General features: G+C 57.4%; 10 protein-coding genes across 10 annotated transcripts; 5 read left to right on the top strand and 5 right to left on the bottom strand.

Annotated features, from left to right (window-relative positions):
- Positions 1-54: 54 nt before the first annotated feature.
- PSEUBRA_000415 (uncharacterized protein) lies at positions 55-1568 on the bottom strand (the record flags this gene model as incomplete). The annotated part of the gene is made up of 3 exons (XM_016436006.1): positions 55-173; positions 278-718; positions 827-1568. 3 exons carry the CDS (start codon positions 1566-1568, stop codon positions 55-57), a joined length of 1302 nt encoding a protein of 433 aa, XP_016295003.1.
- A 977-nt stretch (positions 1569-2545) lies between these two features.
- Positions 2546-3730, top strand: PSEUBRA_000414 (uncharacterized protein; the record flags this gene model as incomplete). Its single annotated transcript, XM_016436023.1, has 1 exon — positions 2546-3730. The coding sequence occupies one exon, from the start codon at positions 2546-2548 to the stop codon at positions 3728-3730; it is 1185 nt and encodes a 394-aa protein (XP_016295002.1).
- Positions 3731-4256: 526 nt separating this feature from the next.
- Positions 4257-6065, top strand: PSEUBRA_000413 (uncharacterized protein; the record flags this gene model as incomplete). Its single annotated transcript, XM_016436020.1, has 1 exon — positions 4257-6065. One exon carries the CDS (start codon positions 4257-4259, stop codon positions 6063-6065), a length of 1809 nt encoding a protein of 602 aa, XP_016295001.1.
- Positions 6066-6260: 195 nt separating this feature from the next.
- PSEUBRA_000412 (rRNA-processing arch domain protein) lies at positions 6261-10103 on the bottom strand (the record flags this gene model as incomplete). Its single annotated transcript, XM_016436005.1, has 1 exon — positions 6261-10103. One exon carries the CDS (start codon positions 10101-10103, stop codon positions 6261-6263), a length of 3843 nt encoding a protein of 1280 aa, XP_016295000.1.
- Positions 10104-10423: 320 nt separating this feature from the next.
- On the top strand, positions 10424-10975 carry PSEUBRA_000411 (Protein of unknown function DUF952; the record flags this gene model as incomplete). The annotated part of the gene is made up of 3 exons (XM_016436030.1): positions 10424-10522; positions 10599-10799; positions 10883-10975. The coding sequence occupies 3 exons, from the start codon at positions 10424-10426 to the stop codon at positions 10973-10975; spliced, it is 393 nt and encodes a 130-aa protein (XP_016294999.1).
- Positions 10976-11089: 114 nt separating this feature from the next.
- On the bottom strand, positions 11090-12217 carry PSEUBRA_000410 (Protein of unknown function DUF2343; the record flags this gene model as incomplete). The annotated part of the gene is made up of 3 exons (XM_016436009.1): positions 11090-11436; positions 11525-11584; positions 11668-12217. The coding sequence occupies 3 exons, from the start codon at positions 12215-12217 to the stop codon at positions 11090-11092; spliced, it is 957 nt and encodes a 318-aa protein (XP_016294998.1).
- Positions 12218-12924: 707 nt separating this feature from the next.
- PSEUBRA_000409 (Borealin-like, N-terminal) lies at positions 12925-13830 on the top strand (the record flags this gene model as incomplete). Its single annotated transcript, XM_016436022.1, has 1 exon — positions 12925-13830. The coding sequence occupies one exon, from the start codon at positions 12925-12927 to the stop codon at positions 13828-13830; it is 906 nt and encodes a 301-aa protein (XP_016294997.1).
- A 292-nt stretch (positions 13831-14122) lies between these two features.
- Positions 14123-16516, bottom strand: PSEUBRA_000408 (Zinc finger, DBF-type; the record flags this gene model as incomplete). Its single annotated transcript, XM_016436004.1, has 1 exon — positions 14123-16516. One exon carries the CDS (start codon positions 16514-16516, stop codon positions 14123-14125), a length of 2394 nt encoding a protein of 797 aa, XP_016294996.1.
- A 1568-nt stretch (positions 16517-18084) lies between these two features.
- Positions 18085-18540, bottom strand: PSEUBRA_000407 (uncharacterized protein; the record flags this gene model as incomplete). Its single annotated transcript, XM_059464374.1, has 1 exon — positions 18085-18540. The coding sequence occupies one exon, from the start codon at positions 18538-18540 to the stop codon at positions 18085-18087; it is 456 nt and encodes a 151-aa protein (XP_059321051.1).
- A 3207-nt stretch (positions 18541-21747) lies between these two features.
- Positions 21748-22815, top strand: PSEUBRA_000406 (Small GTPase superfamily, ARF/SAR type; the record flags this gene model as incomplete). Its single annotated transcript, XM_016436031.1, has 4 exons — positions 21748-21802; positions 22098-22190; positions 22291-22383; positions 22511-22815. 4 exons carry the CDS (start codon positions 21748-21750, stop codon positions 22813-22815), a joined length of 546 nt encoding a protein of 181 aa, XP_016294995.1.
- Between the last annotated feature and the right edge of the window lie 515 nt (positions 22816-23330).

Below are 23330 nucleotides of genomic sequence, written 5' to 3'. Positions count from 1 at the left end.
TAAGCTGCAATTCGAAACGCACAGCAAATGCATCGATCAAAGACTGCATCCTCCTCAGATCCACTCGCCCGACAACGCCTCGACCTCGACGTCCTTGCTGGACAGTGCAAGCTCCTTGAGGATCGCATCATCAGACAGCTTGTTGCTGTCCTCCTTGGCCAGCTTTGCCAGCGCTGTGCCAGGAAAATGCGCAGAAAAGAAGAGCAACGGTCAGCGCGATCAGTCGATCCAATTTTGGGGACAGCCGAGTGAACATTTGGCCGCAGACACCACTCACCTTCGCTCTGTTCGTCACCGAGACCCTTGGATCCATCGTCCTCCTCTTGATCTCGCTTGATTAGCAAAAGCTCGACACCTTGACGGTCGAGCAGGGCGGGCTCTTCCGGTCGCGCGTACCGATTGCCATTCTTGTTGACGTCCCCGCCAAAGTTCTCCTGCAGCTCTTCCTTGGTCAGAATAGCCCTCTTGTCCTCCGGAAGCCCGGCTGCTGGCGCGTTGGGTCCCGTCGGCGCGAGGGTCGGGTTCCGCATCTGCATTAACACCGACGACGCGGGATGCAGTCCGAGCTCCTCCTGTACTTGACCAAAGTCTTTCTCGCTCGGGTGCGATAGGTGGTACGTGATTCGCACCTCGCGCGAGGATGGCGGATCCGTCGTCTTGATGCTCAGCGCATAGTGACCTCGTCCTGCTGGTCGAGCGGCCGGCTTGAGCCGCTCGCCTTGATAAAGAGGGACGAGGTGATTGATGGTCAGTATACATATAATTCTCGTAGTCGGCATGAGCTCTTCCCTTGATGATGCCACGGATCTCAACAGCGTGATCTTACCTCGTGTCTTGGTAGAGTACCGCTCTGCTCCCATCCCCTCCGCAACAGCCTTGAGATCTGCGCCGATATCGGCTACAGTCGCCCAGATCGCCTCGCTGTGGCGGCCACCGATACCACCTGGCTCCTGTCCAGCCTTCAATGCGGCTTCAGGGCTTGGCATGCGTTTCTTGCCGAGTGAGACAAGGCGATACGCTGTAGGATTGGGTGGCTCCCTCTTATCGCCTTGCTCCTTTGAAGCATCGGAAGCTGGTGCCGTCTCGGACTCGCTCGCTCTTGGTACGAGCAGCATGAAGGTGTTCTGCACGTCATCTAGAGACTCGGTGCTCTTCGAATCGGCCTTGTCCGCCGATTGCACCTTGGGTCGGTAGAAGAAGTAGACGAGTCCCTTTTCGCTAACGTGCCAGGGCACTTCCTTCTTGCCGTCAGAATTACCTTCGTTGATCTCAATGTCATCGCCTTTGAGCGTATTGTCGGCCTTGCTTTGACTGCCAGAGAGCGTGGTCGGCGCTGATGCATTCGTGTCGGTGTCCTTCTGGGCCTTTGCGTTGTCGTCATCTTGGTTGGCGGAATCGTCCGTCTTGCGGCTCTTGGCACGATCATCGTTGTCTGCGTTGTCAGCGCTTTCGTTTGCGGGAGCTTTGCGCTTGTCGCCGGCAGCGATCTGCTCCTCTGATGAGTCCCCGCTCTTTGCAGAAGAGTCTTGCTCCTTCCTTTCGTCAAGTCGAGTTTGTCGCAGCGTCATCGTGGGCGTCGGTTTTCTTCGGGTTCAGAGACCGATGGACAATATAGCAAGGAGATGACTACGACCGCTGCGGCCGTGAGAGTAGCGGCTTCGCGGAATTGGAGGTGGGATGAGGTCAAGAGGGAAGCGATTGCGCAGCAAACGAGCTGTCACACCTTTGAGGCGAGCCGAGCGGTCGAATGTGTCAGCTTCCTACACGATCTCGGCTCCAATTTGCGGGGGTGGAGGTGTTGGGCGCCGTGACGTGATCATCAGAAGAAAGACCCTCTTCGCCAAATTTTTTGCGCGTAGCCGATGCCTAGGCCCTGTCTACATTCGCGCCGACGCGAAGATGGCACGCCTGATTCACCATGCAGGTCTGCAATGTGAGTAGTGGTGACTGGCTAGCGTCTGCCTAGTCAGTGTCAGACATTTCGACCATGCGGCACGTTTGTTAGACAAAGATCGGAATTGTCGGCGTGCTCAGTCACGTTTCGCCGGAAGAAAACGACCGTGTGGTCACAACAGCCGATCTCTGGCTTGATCCATGCGAAGCCAGTCATCGTTCGAGATCAAGCCTTGGCCGCCTGGATGGCGAATTCTGCTAGCTCACTCTTCCTCTAGTGGGTCGTCGCTGGCTTGGCCCAACTGCAACAATTCTGAAGATTGCCCAGCCTCGTTTCCACGCCATGCCCCTGATGGACCTCGCTTCCATCAGAACAGTCAGCCTCGATAGGCCGTCACGCGAATCGCCAGTCCGTAGGCTGCTCATAGGCTGCCACAAGGCTAGCAAAAGAGTGATTCACAGATAGGTGATTGAATCGCTGCTTGGAGGCGAGCCAATCCTTTCCGCTCTGGACGACAAGAATAGACGGTGCTGGGCTGGAGGGTCTCGCATTCATCTGAGGCCGCAGACTTGCTATAAGAACCCTGCCTTTGCTGTCCACCTCCTTCCACAACTTCTCACCCTCTCCCCCATCTGTCCCGTTGCAGCAAAGATGCTGTCCTCTTCCTTTTCTGCTTCTCTGGCTCTGGCGCTGGGATGTGCGTCCCTCCTGACCTTTTCATCAGCGGCACCTAGCCCCCTCAAGCGGAACCAGCCCAATATTGTGCCGCCTGCGCAGTTGGGTGCTGGAGGTGATCCTCGCAATGCCGGCTGGAACATCTCCCAGGGCTACCAGCCCAACTCATCCTACTTCGTCGAGAAGCCGACTTACCAGGTCTTCTCCAACTTCGACTTCCAGTCGATCGCTCTCGCCTTGCACCAAGAGTATATCGAGCTCGACCTGTTCAACTATGGGCTGGTCAAGTTCTCGGACGCTGACTACGATGCGGCTGGTATCGATGCGGAGGATCGCCATCTGATTCGTCATTTTGCTCAGCAGGAGATCGGCCATGCTGTCGCCTTGTCAAACATGCTGGGCCCCAACGCTCCCAAAATGTGCTCGTACCGCTACGACTTCCAGACGGTACCCGAGTTCATCGACTTCAGCCAGAGACTCACCAAGTGGGGCGAGTCCGGTGTCTATGGCTTCCTCAACCTGCTCGACAACCGAGCTAGTGCTCAGATCTTGCTGCAGTCCATCACCACCGAGGCTCGTCAGCAGTTTGCCTTCCGCCAATTTGAAGGACTGTTCCCCGTGCCGGAGTGGTTCGAGACGGGCATTCCTCAGTCCTGGGCCTGGACTTTGCTGAGTCCTTGGATCGTCTCTTGTCCCAAAGAGAACAAGCCCATCGCCTTTGAGATCTATCCCGCTCTCAACTGGACAAACCAGCCGGATGCCATCGCGGCTGGACAGGCAGCTGGAGGACCATCGATCTCGAACAACGTGACCGCTCTGACCTCAGAAGGTCAGGAGAACACGTTCCAGTGGGACTATCCCGGCAAGACGCAAGGCCCTTACCAGCAGACGACCACGACGCACACTTCGGGCGTACCCAAGTTTGCTGCTTACGTCTCGCAGTTCAATGTCACCTACGCACCTCTCTACGACGTCGACATGGATGCACGCACTGCCAAAGCTAGGCAGCCCGGCGGCAAGGTGTACCCCGAAGGCCCGTCGCTGATCAACAGCACGATCTTTGTGGCTCTCACATCGAACGATGCTCATTACACACCTGCGAACTTGACCCTCATTAACAATCACGTTGTCGCAGGTCCTGCCATCTACCAGGCAGGATAGAGATGGTGGTTCGGTCCAAGGAGGTGTGGTCGGATGACAATTTCCTCCGGAGACCGCCATCTCCTCCAATTTCCTCCCTCTACCTCCTTCCTGTCTTGAACTTCACTACGACATTCTGTCGCAAGTTTCCCAGGACAATGCACAATTCTCGAGCCCAGTTGATACGTAGTGATGGATCGATCTCTGGATTGTGTATGAGCTGTCTTGCAAACCCTGCTGCGGGGAGTCAACATGCGAACGAGCTCAATTTGACGTGTCGAATTCAGATTCCGACGAAGCGAGAGGGCACGCGGGCCGCTCCGCACCCTCTTGAAATTCCACTCTTGAGCGTGGCTTGACGTGGCTTGAGCGTCAAAAGAGGCTGCGCTGCGCTTTGACGCAAGTCAGACCCTGAGGTGTTGGTTGCGCAGACTCAGCTCAGCCCAACCACCTCCTTTTCCTTGACGGTCATCCATCATCTCCACAGCTCTTCGTCACCGCTCGCCATCCTAGCTCGCTCGACCGTATACATTTTCTGAGGACGAAGATGAGCGCTCAGGCAGGAGCAAGCGCAGCATCGGCACAGCCACACCACGGTCGCCAGAAAAAGAACTCGATTGGCAGCTGGTTCTCTAAGAAGTTTGGACGGAGACCGAGCGATGCAGCTCATGCCTCTGATGGTACTTCGGCGAACGGCTCAGCTGGCGTAGGCGGAACGCTACCTGCAAGAAAGGGAGCATCAAAAGTCGATGATCGAAGCAAGTCGTCGACACTGCCCAAGCTCAACGGCGGTGCTCAGCGTGCGGGCGTGACAGGTCAGCAGCCGCAGTTCGCCTCGGCCTTCAGCTCGGATCAGGCAAACGGCCTCGCCAGTACGCTTGCTGTGCCCGGCCAGAGCGTCGCTGCACAGGGCAGCTTGACGCCTCCTCCGCAGCTGGACGGTATCCCAAGTCAGGAGCCGCTCGGCGCGATCGATCTGCCCCGGTCGCCTCGTCCAGACACTGCGGCCATCTCAAGTCAGCAAGATCCCGGTGCCCTCTCCTCGAACACCTTTGCTCATGACAAGGCGCTCGCATCACCTCCTTCGACTGTCAATGACCCCGTTTTGCCTTCGAGCGCGGTTCCGAACTCCAGCGCAGACGGTGCTGCCGCTCCTACCCCAAACGCCATCATCTCCAACGCACCGACCGCTCCCACGAACGACTTCGAGCCAGACACGGACGACGCCAGCAGTCTGGCCGGTCGTGACTCCATTGGCAACCGCACCTTGGACACGACCAAGAGCCGCGCCAGCACTAAGCCTACCACGCTCATGAGTCTCGACACCCGCGAGCCTACGATCCTTCCCACCACCCACATCGCTCAGCCGCGCCAGGGCAGCGGCGATGACTCCTTTGGTACCTCGCAGCGTCGCACCACTGCGCCTCGCGACGGCGTCACGACCCAGATCGCATCCGATAGCGGGTCTCGCAGCGTCAGTGGGCAGACTGGCAACACCAGCAGCATCGCCGGCGAGCATGGGCCCGCCTTCATCAACGTACCTTCCCACACCAGACCGCATCCCAACAACAACCCACACCCGTCTGGAATTCCCGCCGACAACGCCAGTGTGTTGACTCTCGCCTCCTCCAATGCCGGCATGAGTCTTGGGGGGGCCAGCCGGAGTCACCATCACGCGCCTAGCCTGGGTGGAGCAAGGAGCATCGGCGGCAGTCTCATGGGCGACCGTCGCAACAGCAGCGACACCTACGCTTCCCTGATGGCTTTGCCTCCGCTCAGCCGGCGTGGCAGCGACTCGTCCTCGCGAACGCGCGACTCGATCGCGGCCAGCGCGACCGGCCAGAACTCGCACCAGGCCATGTACGGTGCAGGTACCTCTGCTGGACCGGGCGCCCCCTCGGACCGCCTCAGCCTGCACCGCACGCCTTCTCAAAAGACGGTCGCTACACAATTGTCCATTCCGCTCTCAGCATCGGCATCCAATGCGGCCCTCCAGGCGTACGCCAAGAGCGAGCACACTGCGAATGGCAGCCAGCCCCACCTCGGCGGCTCTCAACAGGCACATGGCAGCACTGAACCTGCCACGCCCGTGATTGGCTCGGAAGCAGGTCACTCGGTGAACGCGCCCGAGAAGCCGCTAGAGGCATCGACAAGTACAGAAGTGATCGATTCGCAGTTGACGGCGCAACCGGCTGATGATGCGCTGCTCAAGGCTCAGGCGAGCAATCTTGCCGCGACTGAGCACGATGAGACGCTGAACGCGGCTGCTGAGCGGACGGAGCAGGTGGGAGAGGATGCGGTGGCGACGAAGAAGCATGGAGAGCTTGATGTGCCCGGTGGTCCGCCCGTTGCGTGAGGAGGTCCAGATGACACGATCGGGTGAGAGTCTCCACCGCAGTCGTTCTTTGTCAGTCGTCTCGCTCGCTGCTTCAATTACAGTCGTTCTTTCCATCGAACGTCCCAAGTCGACGGTTGATCAGACATCGGCATTGAACTTGGATGACAGGCCTCACAAGCTGATGCTGAGATGAGAAGTTGCAATGCGAGCATGCTAAAAGTACAGACTGGCAGCAAAGACGATGTCCCTCCTGATGAGACTCTGGCAGACCTGAATCTTGTCACCCAGATCGCGGTCGCCGATGACCCTTGCGGCGTCGCGAATCTCACGACACGTCTCATCGAGTCGGGTGATGACCCTGACGATGCTACCCTCTTGAATATCGGTCATCCCGGCGATGGTTTGGAAATCCGTTCCTTTCGCCCATTCGTACACCACGTTGACCAACGCCGTCTTTTGGGGCAAGGCAAAGTCTTCGCTCGCCAAGCTATTCGCCAATTGAACCGCCGAGACTCTTTCTGCGATACCGACGATCTTTGCGTACCCCTCCGCGAGCGCACCGGTCAATTCCGGGATATCCTCCGTCTTCTCCTGCGCCAGGAAGATCGACAGAAGCGCCACGAGTTCCTCGGGCGCATAGTCGGTGAGGATGTTTTCCAAAATCAGCTCGGTCAGCACCAGCTCGTTGGCACTGTTCACCTCGCACGCGACGCGTCCTTTGAGCAGCACCGATTCGGTCAGCGGATCGATGTACCGGAGCGTTTTCAGAACGGATACGCGCTGATGGTAGTCCGGCAGCAGTTCGAGGTTTTCATCGCTCGACAGACGGATTGTCGCCTCCAAGGATCGGGTGATCGATTTGTAGGAGCAAACCAGGGCGTAATCGGATGAGAAGGAGGCGGTGGTGAGGAGGGAGGTGTGTTGCGAGGCTTTGAGGGCGTAGGAATCGCGCGAACGGAGAGCTTCTTGGAAATCCAATCTGCGGAGCTTCCAGTCGACCTCGCGAGCGGGAGAGGTGAGGAAGGTGTCGCGCAGAGGGACGAGGAGCGACAGGGCGCGATTCATGGCGCTGATTCGATGCGCCGTGATCAGGGGGATGTCGAGTTTGATCGTTTGGTCCGTGATGAGGGCGATGCTCGAGAGGGGTACTTCGCGAAGGTCGTACACCAGTTCCGCTTCCACTGGCTGTACCTGGGGTGGCCAGAGAGGTGGCACACCCGCACCGTCGGGATCGGCACGGTCGAGATCGCCTCTCTTCCGTTCCGTTGTAACTGCCGCGAGAACCAGAAACTCCGCCGCGCCCACCTGACGAACCATGACGCCAACGTCAAAGTCAAAATGTCCATCCCGCAGCAACACCACTCTGCCGGAACCGAACACCTTGGCCCCCTGCGGATGCGACAACGCCAGCTCAAACACCGACTGGTTGCTGCTCACCACCGCCGCGCACAGGTCGTACAGCGTCGCCAGCTGCTCGTCCCTCTCCGGCGGGCTCGGGCGGGGTGCTTTAGCTAACTTCCTCTCCAGCTCCTGCGCCTTCCTCTGTTGATCCGGGAGCATCTTCTGCGCTGCATTCTCGGAAAAGCTGCGCTTGATCATCTCCTCCACCTTCAACGCTTCGACGCGGAGGAGGTTGAGGATCATATTGTACGTCAATCGGAACTGGGACGAGAGCTTGGTGGGTTGGCCGAGGAGCATTTTGTGCAATACCGCTGTTTCGGGGAGCTGGTCGGCGGCGTTGATGATGACGACTCCGGTTGGGTCGAGGCCACGACGACCTGCTCGACCGGACATCTGGGTGTATTCGCCCGGCAGGAGCTCTCGGAATCCGTGCCCGTCGTGCTTGCGTATCGAAGAAAATACGACACTGCGAGCAGGCATGTTGACGCCCATAGCGAAAGTTTCAGTAGCGAACAGGACTTTGACGAGACCACGCTGGAAGAGGAGTTCGACGATCTCTTTTACGATCGGAAGGAGGCCACCGTGATGCACGCCGATACCGCGGCCGAGTAGGTCCCGCATCCGCTTGATCTGCGGTAGATCCTTGTCGCTGCCCTTGAGACGCGTCAGGGACTTCTCGATGAGAATGTGCACCTCGGACTTGGCAGCGGCGCTGTTGAGGTCGGTGTTGGGCATGCTAGTTGCGTACTCTTCGCATCGTTTTTTGGAAAAGACGAAGACGACGCAGGGGAGGAGGTTGTGTGCGCGAAGATGACCGACGAGGTGAATCCAGAGGTTCTTGTCGAGACCGGTGCGGACGGTGCCACCGCCCATCACGGCGGCGCCACGACCAGCTGCACCGCCACGACCCCCACGAGCGCCACGGGCGGGGACCATGCCGCGACCCCGAGAGTTGGATCCGGCAGCACCTCCGCCGCGGCCACCACGAGCGGCAGTGCCCGTAGCGACAGCATTGGCTTCGCGCTCCTTATCCTGCTTGCGTCGCAGCGCTTCGCCAGCCTCCTTGATCCCGTTGCCCAAGAACTGCGCGCGCGCATCGACGATCTTGAACATCTCCTTTCCAGCGTACAGGAAATGCTCGAGCGGAACAGGACGCTTCGGCGTGCTGATGACGTAGATGTCTTTCTTCTTCGTGCGCCCGACCCAATCTGCAAATTCCTTGGTGTTGGGCACCGTCGCCGAGAGCAGAATGAGATTGATATGCTGCGGACACAGGATGATGACTTCTTCCCAGACAACGCCGCGCTCCTGATCATTGACGTAGTGGACCTCGTCGAAGATGACGAATTCGACATCACGGATCAGGTCCGCGCCGCGATAGAGCATCGAGCGCAGAATCTCGGTCGTCATGATGAGACAGGGGGCTTCGGGGTTGATCTGCACATCGCCGGTGAGGATCCCGACGTTGGCCGCGCCAAAGGTCTGCTTGAAGTCGCGGTACTTTTGGTTGGAAAGGGCTTTGATGGGGGACGTGTAGATGCAGCGCGTCATGTGTTTTTGTGCGAGGGCGATGGCGTATTCGGCGACAACGGTTTTACCGGCGGAGGTGTGTGCGGCGACGAAGACGGAGTCGCCTTGTTCGAGGTGGTAGACGGCTTCCTTTTGGAATGTGTCGAGCTCGAATGGGAAGGAATGCGCCATCTGAGGAACGAGCTCGTGGAAGTTGGAGAGCTTTTGATTGACGTCGATGACGTGCGCCCAGTCGCGCTTCGCTTCAATCTTGGCGGTGCGGCGGGCGCGCGCGAGGGGCTGAGGTCGCTCGACGGGTAGCAGCTCGTCCAGCTCGGCGTCGTGAGCGCTGAGAGAGGAGTGATTGGGGACGTCGCCGTTGGTCTTGGAGCTGCGAACAGCAGAAGCGCGATCCTGTTCGATGGGTCGGTAGACAGGGATCGGCGCCATACCTTGACCCACGTCAATGGCTTGTGATGCGTCCCTGAGATTGATCGAGGCACCTTCGGCATCCTCGTCGTCGTCAAGCACCTCCTCGCTGGGATCGATGAAACCTCTGCTCAGCCCGGGCGCTTTCGAGCGCAGACCTCTCCCGGAGCTCAACGTCTCCTCCATATCGGCGACTTGCGATCGTATTGTCTCCGACAGGTCCTCATCGTCCCCTTCGGTACCATCTGCATCCTTCATGACCTCATTCTCCAATCCGCCGGGTGCGAACGGGACGTATGCAGACTTGCCCCTCACAAAGTTGCTTGAGGTGGCCGGCTTCCTCGCCATCGAAGCCGATGATTTGGAGTCCAGCAGCGGCGCAGCAGTATGCGACACCTCGCGATACGAGACAATCCGACCTTCAAGGCCGGCGCGGACGAACTCGAGCGAGTGGAGTGAGGTGCTGGGCTCGGCCCAAAGCATGTGTTCGAGCTTGGGCTCGCGCTGCCAGTGGACTTGGGAGCGTGCCAGCTCCGAGGCAGGGAGCTTGACGCTTGGAGTGAGGAAGTCATGAATGAGTGTATCGACTGTATCGGGGTCATCATTGAGGGAAGGGATGGTTGATAGCGTGTCGGGTGAGGATTTCGTGCGCAGCGCTGTGATGGCCTTATTGTAAGCGTCGACCGCATCGGATCTGCTCGTCGATGGGGCTGCCATAGCTGCGAGCTCTGTCGGTCTGCAAGTCGTATGCAGCCGAGTTGTGAGCCTGATGCGTATGGGCAGAGCTTGGTATTTGTCGTCTCGATAGCTCCGCAAGGTTTAAAGGTGATGATGAGAAAGAAGGTCGAGTCGAGGATTTGCTTTCTTCGCATGCAGGCTTGTGTCACCTTCTCGCGGGGTGGAGGAAGATCTCAAAAAATCGGAAGACGGAGCGAGAAGAACGCTTTGCGGAGAAGAGCGAAGTGACGCCTGCATTGCGGAGAAGGCCATTGTCACACACAGACACCTTCACCACAATCACACTCGACCACGTCAAGATGAGGGACCCAACAACGAGCACGGTGCTGTATAAGATCCTGACGCCGCAGGAGAAGCAGGATATGCCAACTACCAACTGGGCGGGCACTGCGCTTGATGTATGTCGTGCACCCCACCTCACTCCGACTTTTGCGCCCTGCACTGACTGACATATCATGTTTGTTACGACTGCAGACCAAGGACGGCTTCATTCACCTCTCCTCCGCAGACCAGCTTCCGGGTACACTCGAACGCTTCTTCAGCTCCAGCAGCGGCTGCGGTGACAGCCTCTACGTTTACTCGTTCAAGCGCTCCAGCGTCGACAGGCAGCGGGAGACTCCGATCAAGCTGCAGTTTGACCCTGCGATCGGGACGGTCTTTGGGCATATCTACGGTGTGAGTGACAAACTACGGCGCAAGTTGAACGACGAGGAGGTGCAAAGCTGACCCGGCTCACCTTTTGCTTCTTGGCCGCACAGAACATCGACCCTGAAGTCGACTTTTCGGGCCCGATTGAGGTCAAGCGCTCGAGCTCTACAGGCTTGTTTGAGCTTCCACCTCTCGAGTTCTGAAGTCTCCCAATACAATCGTGAATGCCTTCCCTTCACGCTCAGCAGTCGATCAAGATATCGAGTGAGGAGTGAGATGACATTTCTATGAGACCGGGTCGTTACTCCGTAAGCCTCTCACTTCTTGTTCTCCGGATGTTCCTCCTCGGCGCTGCTCTCAAGCTCCTCCAGCTTGTTCTCGGCCACAGCCTTGTCGACCTGCAACCTCGCTCTCCGGAGATCCGCCTTGACCCACTCGGGAAACTCCATCTTGTCCATCAGCATCGGAATGTGATGTTTCAGCAGAAGCATTCGCTCGTCTTCAGCCGGTTCGGGCGCTGTCGACTTCTCGCTGGATGCTTCTGATGGTGTTGCGTCGGAGGGCGCCGAGGTCTGAGCAAAGATTGAATCGAGCTCCTTGCTCTCGGTTGGGTGGACGCGGTCTTGGCCTATCAATGTCGAGAGGTACTGGGAGGATTTGTACGCTGTCGTGGAAAAGGAGTGGTCAGAGAGGTGTGAGTTTCAACCGAGCTTGAAGTCAGGCGGGTCAGAGTCTTGATTGTGTGCGCTTACCTTTCCAGTGGCTCCATGCTCGGTATACGAGATAGAAGAATGGCAAATTTGGGATCACGGCTGCGGGCGGAGAGCAAGCGAAGAAGTATAAGAATCAGCAACACGAGTCAAGCTCCAGACGATCAGCGAGAAAGGGTACTCACGAATCAAGGCGAAAGGGATGGTGATAGGCATGCCCACCACGCAGTACCAGAATCGCCTGTAGTGGTGTGGGGTTCGGTGGTCCGTCAAGTTCTTGAGGTTCTTGAGCAGCCTCTCCGGCTGCAGCAGCGAGGGCGGGTACAGCAGCGGCACGTGGTCGAGCTTTGCGATGTCCGTCCCCGCCTCCTGATTTCCAGCATCCTTTGCTTGCCCTCTGATCAGATGTGGACCCATTGCTGGGTCAATCCCCTTTAGTGCCCACTCCTGATACTCGATGCGGTCCATGAGCTTCTCTCCGGTCACGTACGTCCTACGCTTCCAATCCAGTGTGCTCGTCTGATCTGTACGCCCGAGATCCATCCAAAAGGCAGATGCCTTGTTGAGCATCCGTGTTGTGAAGGGTAGCTGGGGCGTGTTGGCGCCGTCGGTCTTCTTTGCCGCCGCATCGGCTAGCGCCTTTTCCGCAGCTCGCGAGGCGGTTTGTGCAACGAAGGTGGAGATCGGATGCGAGGTGGGTCTCGCCCGTGCGAGCGGAATTGCTATGAGCCTCATCTTGCTGACTATGGTGGTCGCGTCGATGGAGAAGGAAGTCAAGAAGAAAGAAGGAAGAAAGGGACCAGAGGCTGAGCGCAATCAACAGCCTGAATCATGCACGTGCGAAAGCCGACTGTCGCAGCGTCATCCAACGCCCAAATTCGGATCATTCTCATATTCTTTCTGTCAGACTTTGGCTGCTGCGACAAAGGGCCATCTGCCCTCTTGATTGCGTTGTCCTTCATATCAAGCCTGGACTAAGCGCCCATCATTCTGAGAGCCTTGCTCGTCTCAAAGCGATCCGTGGACGTCAGAACAGCGTCTTACAGAGCGACCGGCAGATCATGTCAAAGCGCGGGATGTGTGCATGTGTTCATGACAAAGATCGCCCTGAGCGCTGGCTGGCGTTGAGGATTTTGGCTCAAAAATCCTCCACATGGCGCTGCTGGCTTCGAGGCTGTGAATCACGTGAAGCTCTGTGGCCGCGTCGCGGTGTTGGTTACGCCCCAAGTCACAAGGTGCGAATCTCACATTTTTGGTGCGACACCTTGGCAGCATGCAATTCTTATCCTCGACAACCACCATCTATAACTTCGCATCCGTTTCGTTCCCTAGCATCCACAGCATCGGCATCGCATACATCGTCTCTTGTTTCTCGCTATCAGGAAGCTTTGATACTACTGGCGCACCCTACACCGACCGACCCACATCGAAAAAGATCCACCATGCCCCTCAAAAAGGCCACTCGTGCGACGAGGTCGACGCGCACAACAAAGGCGTCCTCGAAAGCGTCATCGGATGCTGTGCTGGACGAGAATATCGACGCAACAAATGTCATTGACGCCAAGAAGAAGACCGCGAAAAGCACAGCAGAGCCCAAGAAGGTGCTCGGTGAGCGCAATGCGCCCAACAGTGACGCCTTAGACGCCGCCCCTGCCTCTTCAAAGACACAATCGTCCAAATCGAAAGCATCATCAAAGACGACAAAGTCGAAGAAGGTCCAGTCTGCTACCACCGATGACTCACGAGCAACAACACCGGTTCCCTCGTCACCAACCAAACGTCTGCCGGAGGACCAAATCCGCGCCTTCCTGTCGAACTACGACCTCGAAACGCAAGCGCGGACATCACGCCTCCGCGCATCGCTCGAGATGTCCATCCAGTCCGCCACCACACGCATGCGCTTGGCCATCGAACGCATTCCCCGTGCAGTCCGCGATCTCAGCCTCGCCGACTTCATCGATCAGTACGGCGCCAACATTCACGCCTTCATGTCCAACGCACCCGTCTCTCACCTCGCCGAGACACAGCAGGAATGGGACCAGATCCGCGAGGAACGCTCACCCGCAAAGGCCAAACGGAGCAAAACCGAGGAGGCGAAGCGAACAGCGGGGAGAACAAGAAAGCCGACAAAGGGCAAAACGGCAGCCCCATCCTCCCCCCTCCCGACGAAAGGGAAGGCACCCAGTCTGGACAGCTTCAAACCCGACCTTCCCAAGGAAGCCCTCAAAACACCCAAACCCAGAATGGCCAGACCAGGAGAGGTCATCACTTGGCAGAGTATCAATGGTTCGCCGATATGCGGGATCATCGGCGAAGATGGCGTAGTCAGACCCGTTCAATTTGCTTAGAGCCCACACCTTCATCTCGTTGCAATTTCATACCCATACCCATTTGCCCATACTGACTCCAGCGGGAGGAGAAGAGCGCACAGCAGCGTGTGATCGGAACCCTTGAATTGCAAATGCGTAAGTGAACAATGAGAAAGTGACAAATGATGCGAGCGGAAGGGGTGTGACATGCGATGGTGATGATGAAGGGTTTGTGGGGGAGAAGATCTGAAGGGATGCTGGTGCGTGGGATCAAGATGCGTGTGTGAATGCGTGGCTGCTGCATGCAGAGAAACGAAGTGGGAGTGGGATGCTAAGCGATCATGACGTCGTATGGCTGAGGCTGCCACTGAGCCTCCTCTCTTTGCTCCTCTTCCTCTTCCTCGTCGTCGGCCTCCTGCTCGTCGCGCAGCACGCAGTCGAAAGCGTCGCCCTCCACCTCAGGCGACCCAGCCGAGACGCTCGCCTCCTCGGACTCCGCATACGTCGCCCCACGTTCCTCCGGCTGCGACGACGGGATCTCCTCCAACCCAAAGCCGTAGTATTCCACAGCCACGGGCCGAAGCGGTCGCGCAACACGCCCGATCAGCGCGTCGATGTCGACAAAGTTGGCCTCGTTGGTGGCAAACTTGCGGTGCTTGCGGTCGTAGATGTGCTCGATAAAGTCTTCGTATTTGGCGCGGCAGTTTTCGCAGTATCCTGGCTTTTTGGCTGAAGCTGGCTTGTTGACCGCGCTGGTGCTGACGCTGCGCTGAAGACCGCTACCAGCGCCGGGGATGGTGGTGTCGACACGACGCTCCTTGTCCTCGAGGCCAAGCATGCGTCGTACGGATGCGCCTTGCTCGGCGTCGCCACGCTGGGCCGCGGGGCTGCCAGGCAAGGGACTACCGGGCAAAGGACTGCCGCCGTCGCGACGAATGCCAACACCACTTGCAGCGCTACCGGCAAGCACGCTGGCAGGACTGGCGTGAAGCATGCGCGGTGGACGGATGGGCGCGTTGGATGTATGCACCCTGCGGTTGAGCTCGGCGACGCGACGGTTCTGGGGCAGACCGACTGTCGCTCCATTTTGCTGATCCGTGAAAATGTTGGACGTGGTGGATGCGATGTTGGATGTGATCGAGACACTGTTGCCGGACGCCATGGGGTAGTCTTGCTGCCTCGTGTCGTTAGCAGTGCGAATGGGCGGTACGTGAGGTCGGAATGCAGGTCCAAGATTGGAGCGGGCCATGTTGTTGAGCGAGACGGCCCGACGAAGACTCAGTTGGGCGCTGAGGCGAGGGGCCGATGGACCCTCGCCCTCTTCCTCCTTGGGGACACTCCTCTTTGGCGGGTAATAGGTAAAGGGACATCGTCCTGGCGTCTGACCGTAGACCATGGGCCAAGGTGGGGGAATGCGTTGTGCCCTGTCCTCCCGGGTATATTGGAACTCTGTGCACATGATCGGTCGATACTCGAGGGTGGCATCTTCCACCAGAACATAGCAAGCCGACTTTTCGAAGTAGTGCCACGTCGATCTGGCGGCGGCAGGGTCTCGTTCGGTCGAGCCAAAGACCTTTTCCTTCTCGAGCATCTGCGAGAGATCTTGCTTGACGTTGGTGGATGCTTCGAGATCGCGAGGCGAGACCTTCATCAATCGCATCAGGATGTTCTGAAGTTTCTCGAACTGCCAGACCTTAATGCCGAAGCCCTGAGCCTTGATGAGAAGGTCATTGGGACCGTACTGGCGTGCAGGCCGCTCCTGAAGAGGGTTGCGTTCCGAGTAGAGGGGGATGGGGCGAGATCGGGCGGCATTGGCTCCGGTTTTCACCGTCGATGTGCGAGTGGCCAAGAAGCTGGGCCGAAAGAGCTTGTGTGCGCTCGACTTTTCTGCGGCGCCTGCATTGGTGTTGATTTCTTCGAGTGCAGATCCATCAGGGACACGCCTGGTGGTGATGACATGCGTGACTTTGTTCGAGAAGAAGGGTTCCACGCGACCGCCAAGCTTGAGAATGTGAGCGGTGTACTTGCGAGCCGTGCTGTCGTCGACGGAATCGAAGTGAAAGACAAAGTTGGGAAAGGCGCGTGTGAACTTTTGTCGCCAGACTTCTTGCTCGCTCTGACGTCGACGAGCTTCGGGCGCAAACTCTTCGGTTGGTTCACGAAGGGTACGGTTCGTCCTGACGGAAGTGGAGGTGGTGGCAGAGGTAGTCGGTGCAGGCGCTTGCTCGGGACGTCGGAGTCGTGCCGGGGGTTCGGCTGCTTGCGAGGGCTGGGGCAAGCGTCGAGAGTCGTTGACACGGATGCCGTTGAGGTCGCTGGCAAGGGCTGCACCAACGCTTTGTTCGGTGTTGCTACTGTCGGTGCCTGATTTGGAGGAACGGCTACGCTTGCTAGGGCTGTCGACGACTACATTGCGAGGATGCGATTCGTCGATAGGAATGGCGCGCTTCTTTGGCGTTGCGTTCGCCGCCACAAGGGGGACATTTTCCTGGTTGGATCGATCCAGTCCGAGATGGGAGCGCGACACGAAGCTGGGCAGCCGAGAGACATTGGTGCGAGGACGAGCGTACTGAGTTGCTGCAGCTGTCATGCTCTGTTTGGGTGGCTGCTGCGTCAATGCCGGCTTCCGAAGGAGCGTAGCGTCGCGGTTGACCGCATCTTGGGTTGGGATGTTCTTGACGCTGAGGGGTATGCGCGAGACAGGCTGATCCCGGGTGGTACTCATGTTTGGCCGCGTCGTCAAAGCCCTACGGACGGGTGAATGGGCAAGGTCGTTGACCAGACGTGACGGACGTCGATCGGATCAAGTCAGGAATGCATACGCTTGCGAGCCGGATGGCAGGGTTGTGCTGTGGTGAGATTGCCGAGACGGCCTCAAAAGGGCTCAGAAAGAGACCGTGCTGAAGGAACGGCGGCGACCAAAGCTGTTTGGAAGGATCGCTGGTGAAACGACAGGACTGTATGCTGTCGCGTACAGGCTAAGCAGCTGTGTGCGTGAGAAGGCGAGGGTGTATGCACACCGGGTTGGCAGAAAGGGTTGGCAGTGAGCACAATGCTGTGGTGGTGTTTGCTGGTTGAGGTGGTGTCAGCTTGGGACGGGTGAGATGTCAAAGCGTGGCTGGGGTGGATGCTGGGTGGCCGATGGCAGGGAAGAGGAGCTCTTGATCGTGATGCCAGTCGGACTATATACCTGTCAGAAGGCTGTCGGCGATTTGAGAGCTGCACTGTCGAGAGGGGAGGACTGCCCGGTATGTGAGGGGCGAGCTTCCAGAAACAACGAGGCTGCGCCGAGATGTGGCTGGCGCCTTTGCAGCGAGTCGACGGGCGGTGATTGAGAGAAGTACAGGCGGAGTGGCTTCCCAGGAAGGTGACGAGCGCAGGTGGATGATGTGAGCTGCGTTCAAGAGAATGAGAGAGGGTTGACAGGAGGAAGAGAGAGAGGTGAGGCTTCCACTTTGTGTTGTCACTCAGGCACATTCGTTTGAATACCTCTTTCTCAGGAGACTGCAGCTGCTGCCTTGTTTTTTTTCTTGACCGCGCTCAGTCCCTCCAAAACTCGCGTCGGCTGCTCCACACGCCCACCCACACACGCCTCGCTGTTGGCAGCACGGCGAGACATTTGATCAAACGCATACACTCTCTTGGCTCTTTGATACTGTCACATGCACGGCTTCGAGTGGAAGGCCGTTGGCTAGCTCATCTGCTCGAGCATTGCTGCGTGCAAGCAGCGTGCAAGCAAGCCTTCACTGGACCGGCAGTCGCGCATCTAAAGCCGACTCCGCTTTCACTGAAGTAGGAAAGCCGCCTGAGACTACCACAAGGCTTTGAGCGGCTTCTTGCTGAGAACGCATTCAACGTCATACGACTCGATGCCCGCCTTCCTCTTTCGAGGTCGCTAACGACGATCTGAGCTGCACAAGGCTCGGCCGCACGTCGGCTTGGCTCGACCTTTTCTTTCTCGCTGCTGGCTTCTCGTGTGACTGCAAAGGACACGCGAGGCACGCGTCTCTGCCAGACCAACACACACACCGCGAACGCTCAAATTTCAAAAACGTCACATCTCGTCAAAATCGGTCAAATCGCCGATATCTACTTCGACCCTTGACAGGCGTTCTTCTCTTGGACAGCCTCGAGCGGCATGGCTTCCTTCATCGTCTTCTTGCGCTATGTGGTGGAATCACCGGCTTCACATATCGTGGATTAGATGATATATGTATTCAGTGCTCAAAGGACATCATAGACGGAGTGACATGCTTCAGAATAGTGTGCAGCGAGGTAGAGATGATATCAAGATCAGCGAACGGTTGAGAGAGGCAGAGCGGTGGGAGCTTCGCGAGGAGCCTTTGATCGCGTGTAGGCTCGCATCGACGGATACATAGTCGGAAATAGAGGATCGAGATTCTCCTTGCAAGGCGATGACGAAACCGGCGAATCCACCGTGCGTGTACGCTTGGACGGGCTGGAGGCGTGCGTGATGCTTTGCACGTGTCGTTTGTTGAAGGCTGACGACTTCGGCGAAGGCGACGAGGGGACGGAAGCGGCAATTGCGATCTCCGCGACCACTTTGTTGGCGTCAGCCAGAGCTCGAGACACGTCAGGAGCGGCCAACGGCTTCCATTCGTCGTTGGCGCCAAAGACGCCCCATGGCGACGAGTTTGGGCTCATCTTGTGGCCTTTGGGTTTGCACGACTTTTTGCCCGATCCCGTGTCAAAGCGGAACATGGGTCGAGACTTGGGGAGAGGCGTCATGACTGCTTCGTGTGTCTTTACAGCCGCAGTCTTGGACGGCGTTGCCTGTGTGACTTTGTTAGACGAACGGATCCTTTGAGAGCAAGGAGATGTGCTTGCTTCGGTCCGTGTGGGGGTGACGGAAGTCCCGAATATCTTGGCGGATTTGACCATCGGCGTCAAGCCTGTGTGCTGATCAGTTGCGCCGGTACGACTAGTAGGGAAGGCTGCTCCCGCTTCAATGCATCCTCCAGCGGTATTCGCCGCTTTGCAGAAAGGCGATCGTACATTCTCCTCGTCCATGTAGAGACCAAGCCCTGCTAAGCCGGTCACCTTTGGCATTTCAGACTCGAGCCTCGCCATGGCGGCCCTGTCCTTGACGAGGTCTTCGGCCGACATACACAAAAGGTTGAGACCATCTCGGGGTCGTTGATCCGCCTTGTCTTCAAAGGAGCCCAAAGATCCGGGGCTAAGACTTTGCTGCCATGGTTCGTCGTGCAGATGACCGCAGCCCAGGACTCCGATCAGAGGGGCTCCAGGGCATCTCGGAGGACTTATCGTTTTCGAAGCCTCCGGAAAGTTGAAGTGAGAGCTCGACGGGGCTCGAGGAGTCGCATCGCCTTCACCGTCGTCGTAGGTGGTGGCGGCCGGCGATGCAGTCTTCGGCGATGCCTGTTCCTGTGGCGATGTACAAGCCCAGAAGGGATGAAATGGGGTAGCAGGCGAGCCGATGCAGGCAGCTTGACCGTCTTGATGAAATGTCGACATCCAAAGTCGGCTTCGTCTGTACGAAGCAGAAGAGATGGAGCTGGCACGACGCATAGCCTCGCCACTCCACTCGGCACGCATCGAGTCTAGAGATAGACTCCGGCAGCTTCGAGGCGAAAGAATGTCGCGGTCGAACAGTTCCGCTAGGCTTGGCAGGCGCTCCGCGCTAGATACTGGTGAGCTCCCGCCACGCAGAGTAGAGGGAGTACCGGGTGTGGATGTCGGGGAATAGTGATGGCGCAGCCGATCAACAGCTCGAGTCGAGTCAAAGAAAACATCTTCGACTTTACCTAGCGACATCGAGCTATTGAACGAGGGCGACGGCATCGATCTTTCCTCGGACCTTCTGCGCTTGAAGGAAATGTTGCTTGGCCTCGGACAGCTTTGCCTGTGGGATGAGAAGGATAACATCATGAAGAGAATTGACCGAGCAAAGGTGAAGAGATAAGATTGTGCAGTGAAAGAGTTCCTTAAGGCTCGAAGAGTATCCTGTGTACGGTCTCGGCGTTGAGAGTGAGATAGACAGTGCCAGTAACGATAGCGATGCTTTGACAGCGTTCTTGGGAGAATGTATGAGGTTAAGTAAGGACTGTGATGAGATAAGGAGCGTGGAATGCTGTGTTCTACCGTGGAAACGGGGCTTCGGGAATTGGGGGAAGGGGAGGGCAACTGGAGGGGAGGGCAGGGACGAACGACCCGTCTCACACGAACGGGCATGGCTGACCATGAGTATATGTAGGATGCTTAGGCTCAAGCTCTTCTGCTAGGTATCTTCCTCTCATCAGGAGGAAGGTCAGCCGGAGTTGAGGGCCGATACGCTCAATTGAAGCATACCTTGTGAAGGCATCGTGTTTTGGTAGCTTTCGAATGCCAGCACCTGCCAGCTTCGGACATTCGTTGTTTCTGTGGCGGAAAGGTCAGAATGGCTGAGCACCTCGTTGTGAGACACTGATGGCTCTCTGCTACTTCACATCGTGCCGAACAAGCGATGAGAAATGCAGAGCTGCCACTGGACGAAAAGGACTAAAGATGCATGGCGGAAGGCGTAACAAGATCCCGCTTAGCGATGAAGCATCCTGGACCAGACCAGGCCGGACCAGATGTTCGGCATGAGAGGAGTGCAGGGCGACGGAGGCAGAAGGGGAAAGGCAAACATGAGGCTTGGAGGATGGCAAGTCGCAAAGGACCGGGTATATCAGAATTGAGATGCAGCTGTCCAGCAAGGCAGAAAGGACGCCGCGACCGGAGAAATTTTGGGGCGATTCTCACTGGAATGCGCAGGTGACAGGCATGCTCGATCGGACAGAACGAGCTGCGACTACCTCTGACTAGGTGAGTTGATCTTCCCAGAATGAGTAGGACTTCTCGATCCTGCCGCATGATGAAGCTGTCCCTCTTCGCGAAGCCATCAACCACGCTTTCGAGCAGCCGATGGATAAGCGCGTCTTGATTTCGGTTGGGCTTGACAGCTGAATTGCTTCTCTGTCTTGCCATTGTCTTCCAGGAGCTTGCTGTTGACTCCCAACGATCCCACCGTCGTTGCCGCCTTTGACCGTCTTTCGAATGTACGCACGCGAGCGTTCGCCGTGACTGGTCGAGCTAGACGTCGACGAGTCAATCGGTGGAGAGGCAGCAAAGTACGATGCCAGCTAAGTTAGCACCACGCTGGGTGCTCGAGATCTGACGGATCGGGAGATCTGCTGGAAGAAGATCGACGAGGTCTCGGTGTTGTTATCGTGGAGCCAAGTTTTGAATTCAAGATCTCGCTCGGTCAGTCTCTTCGATTTCAGACGGTGTGCACGGTTTCTAGCTCAATATGCGGTTTTGGCAATCAAAGTGTCAAAGACGGGAGACGGATCGAATACAAATCTGGCCTTCTCAATTCGAATTCGAGGCGCGCCTTTACAGTCAGCTCAGGTGGCCACGCAAGCAAGCGTGTTCGCCGCGCCACGACAGCGAAAGGGCAAACCACTCGGCGAGAGTCTTCCAATTTCAGAAATTCTAATTCAAGGGGCAGCCAGCAGCAGCGACAGCAGCAGCACCTCCCTCGCGAGGCTTCAGAGTGCGTTCTCGAGCCAAGTCAGGCAAGGCAGACACGCACGCACAGTTGTTGCCATCTCTCGTAGCGTGCAGTCTCGACTTCGTCAATGTCATCAAGCTCCGCCACGACCACCATCATTCTCTTCGACCGATCCGGCTCCTTCCATTCAACGGTCCTCGGTCTTCATCCGCCCACTACCCTCACTGTATTGATCGTTCGTATCAATTCCGACAGCACCACCGGCATCGGCACATCTCTCGCAAAGACACGGTCAGCCGACGTGTGCCTATCTCTTTTTCGCCGACCTTGTTTTGCTGATCGCAACCCGTTCATTCTCGCTCGTCTTCACATTATGCCTTGTCGTCGCAACTCGTCCACAGCCCGCAACCTTCTCGGTCTAGAGAAACACCTTTGTCAAAATGGGCATGTCTATTTCCAAGCTGCTCTCCGGCCTCTTCGGCAAGAAGGAGATGCGTGAGTATCTCGCTCCTCGGCCGCGTCTCGCAGACACACGACAGATCGACGACCACTCCAAGCAGATCCGATGCGCTTCCCTGTCCTTGCAGCGCCTTACCTGCACCTCTTCGGTATCGTCTTGAGGCAGCCTGCAAGGGTAAAAGGATTGCAGGAAGGAGAGCTGCACACGGTCTGTTTGGAAGGTGGTCGCTTATACGCCCTTGTCTCGCTGCCTACCGTGATCGAATCGGCCCCTCGACCACTCCTTACTCACCATTCGTCTCGCCGTATTGCGTTTGACTCTGCTGCACAGGAATTCTCATGGTCGGACTCGATGCCGCCGGTAAGACCACCATTCTCTACAAGCTCAAGCTCGGAGAGATCGTCACCACCATCCCTACCATCGGTAAGTACTCTTCCATCGCGTCCGGACGTCATGCTGCCGACGCTGTTGAAGCTGACTCCCGATCTTTTATCACATTGCATTGTTCATTGGCGACCCGCAGGCTTCAACGTCGAGACCGTCGAGTACAAGAACATCTCGTTCACCGTCTGGGATGTCGGAGGACAGGACAAGATCCGACCTCTCTGGAGGCACTGTGAGTTCCGAATTCAGCGATCGCATCCTTGGGCGAACCGCGATTGCAGAGGCCTAGACGTACCCGGGCACTGACGTTCGCTTTGACCCACACCCATCCGAACATAATCGCCTTTCGCGACGTACAGACTTCCAAAACACGCACGGCATCATCTTCGTTGTCGACTCGAACGACCGAGAGCGTGTTTCCGAGGCCCGCGAGGAGCTGCAGCGCATGCTCAACGAGGACGAGCTTCGTGACGCCTTGCTGCTCGTGTTCGCCAACAAGCAGGATTTGCCCAACGCCATGAACGCCGCCGAGATCACCGACAAGCTCGGCCTGCACAGCTTGAGGCAGCGACAATGGTTCATCCAGGCCACTTGCGCTACGAGCGGTGACGGTCTCTATGAGGGTCTTGAGTGGTTGAGCACCAACCTCAAGAGGCGAGCTTGAACGGAGACTTGGGTCTCCGACGGCGGGCTCTGACCAGCCATGTTGGCATCTTCGAACATCTGCGCAGAGCCCAGCGCGCGCATCACGAACCTAGACCCTCATCACCATCACGGCGACCACCTGTCGTCCATTCTTGTACCAGAACCCGTAGGTTTGTAGGCCAAGGCGCAGGCCCGAAAATGTGGATAACGTCTTCATCTCCCTTACGCTGCGCAATATTACCAAATCAGAACGCTTTCTCACAGCAGCGACGATCTTGCAGCGAATGCGGCTCGATGGAAGACCACGATAACGACGTGCGGCTCGTGGCGACAAGTCCGGCGCTCGAGAACGATGCAATGAGGTGTCCGGAGAGATATTCGATACGAGGACGGCCGATGAAAAGAGCTTCTCCTGCCTTTAGCTGCCTGCCTGTGTTGGAAGGCCTCGTCATGCGATTGTGAGACGATCTCAAACGATCACGATCGGTTGCTGAGAGTGACACGATCGGGATCTGGGTCACTTGACGAGCCTCT

The sequence above is a fragment of the Kalmanozyma brasiliensis genome (assembly GCF_000497045.1).
Source record: "Kalmanozyma brasiliensis GHG001 unplaced genomic scaffold PSEUBRA_SCAF1, whole genome shotgun sequence".
NCBI classification, from domain to species: domain Eukaryota; kingdom Fungi; phylum Basidiomycota; class Ustilaginomycetes; order Ustilaginales; genus Kalmanozyma; species Kalmanozyma brasiliensis.
This window is presented reverse-complemented; position numbering and strand designations above follow the sequence as displayed.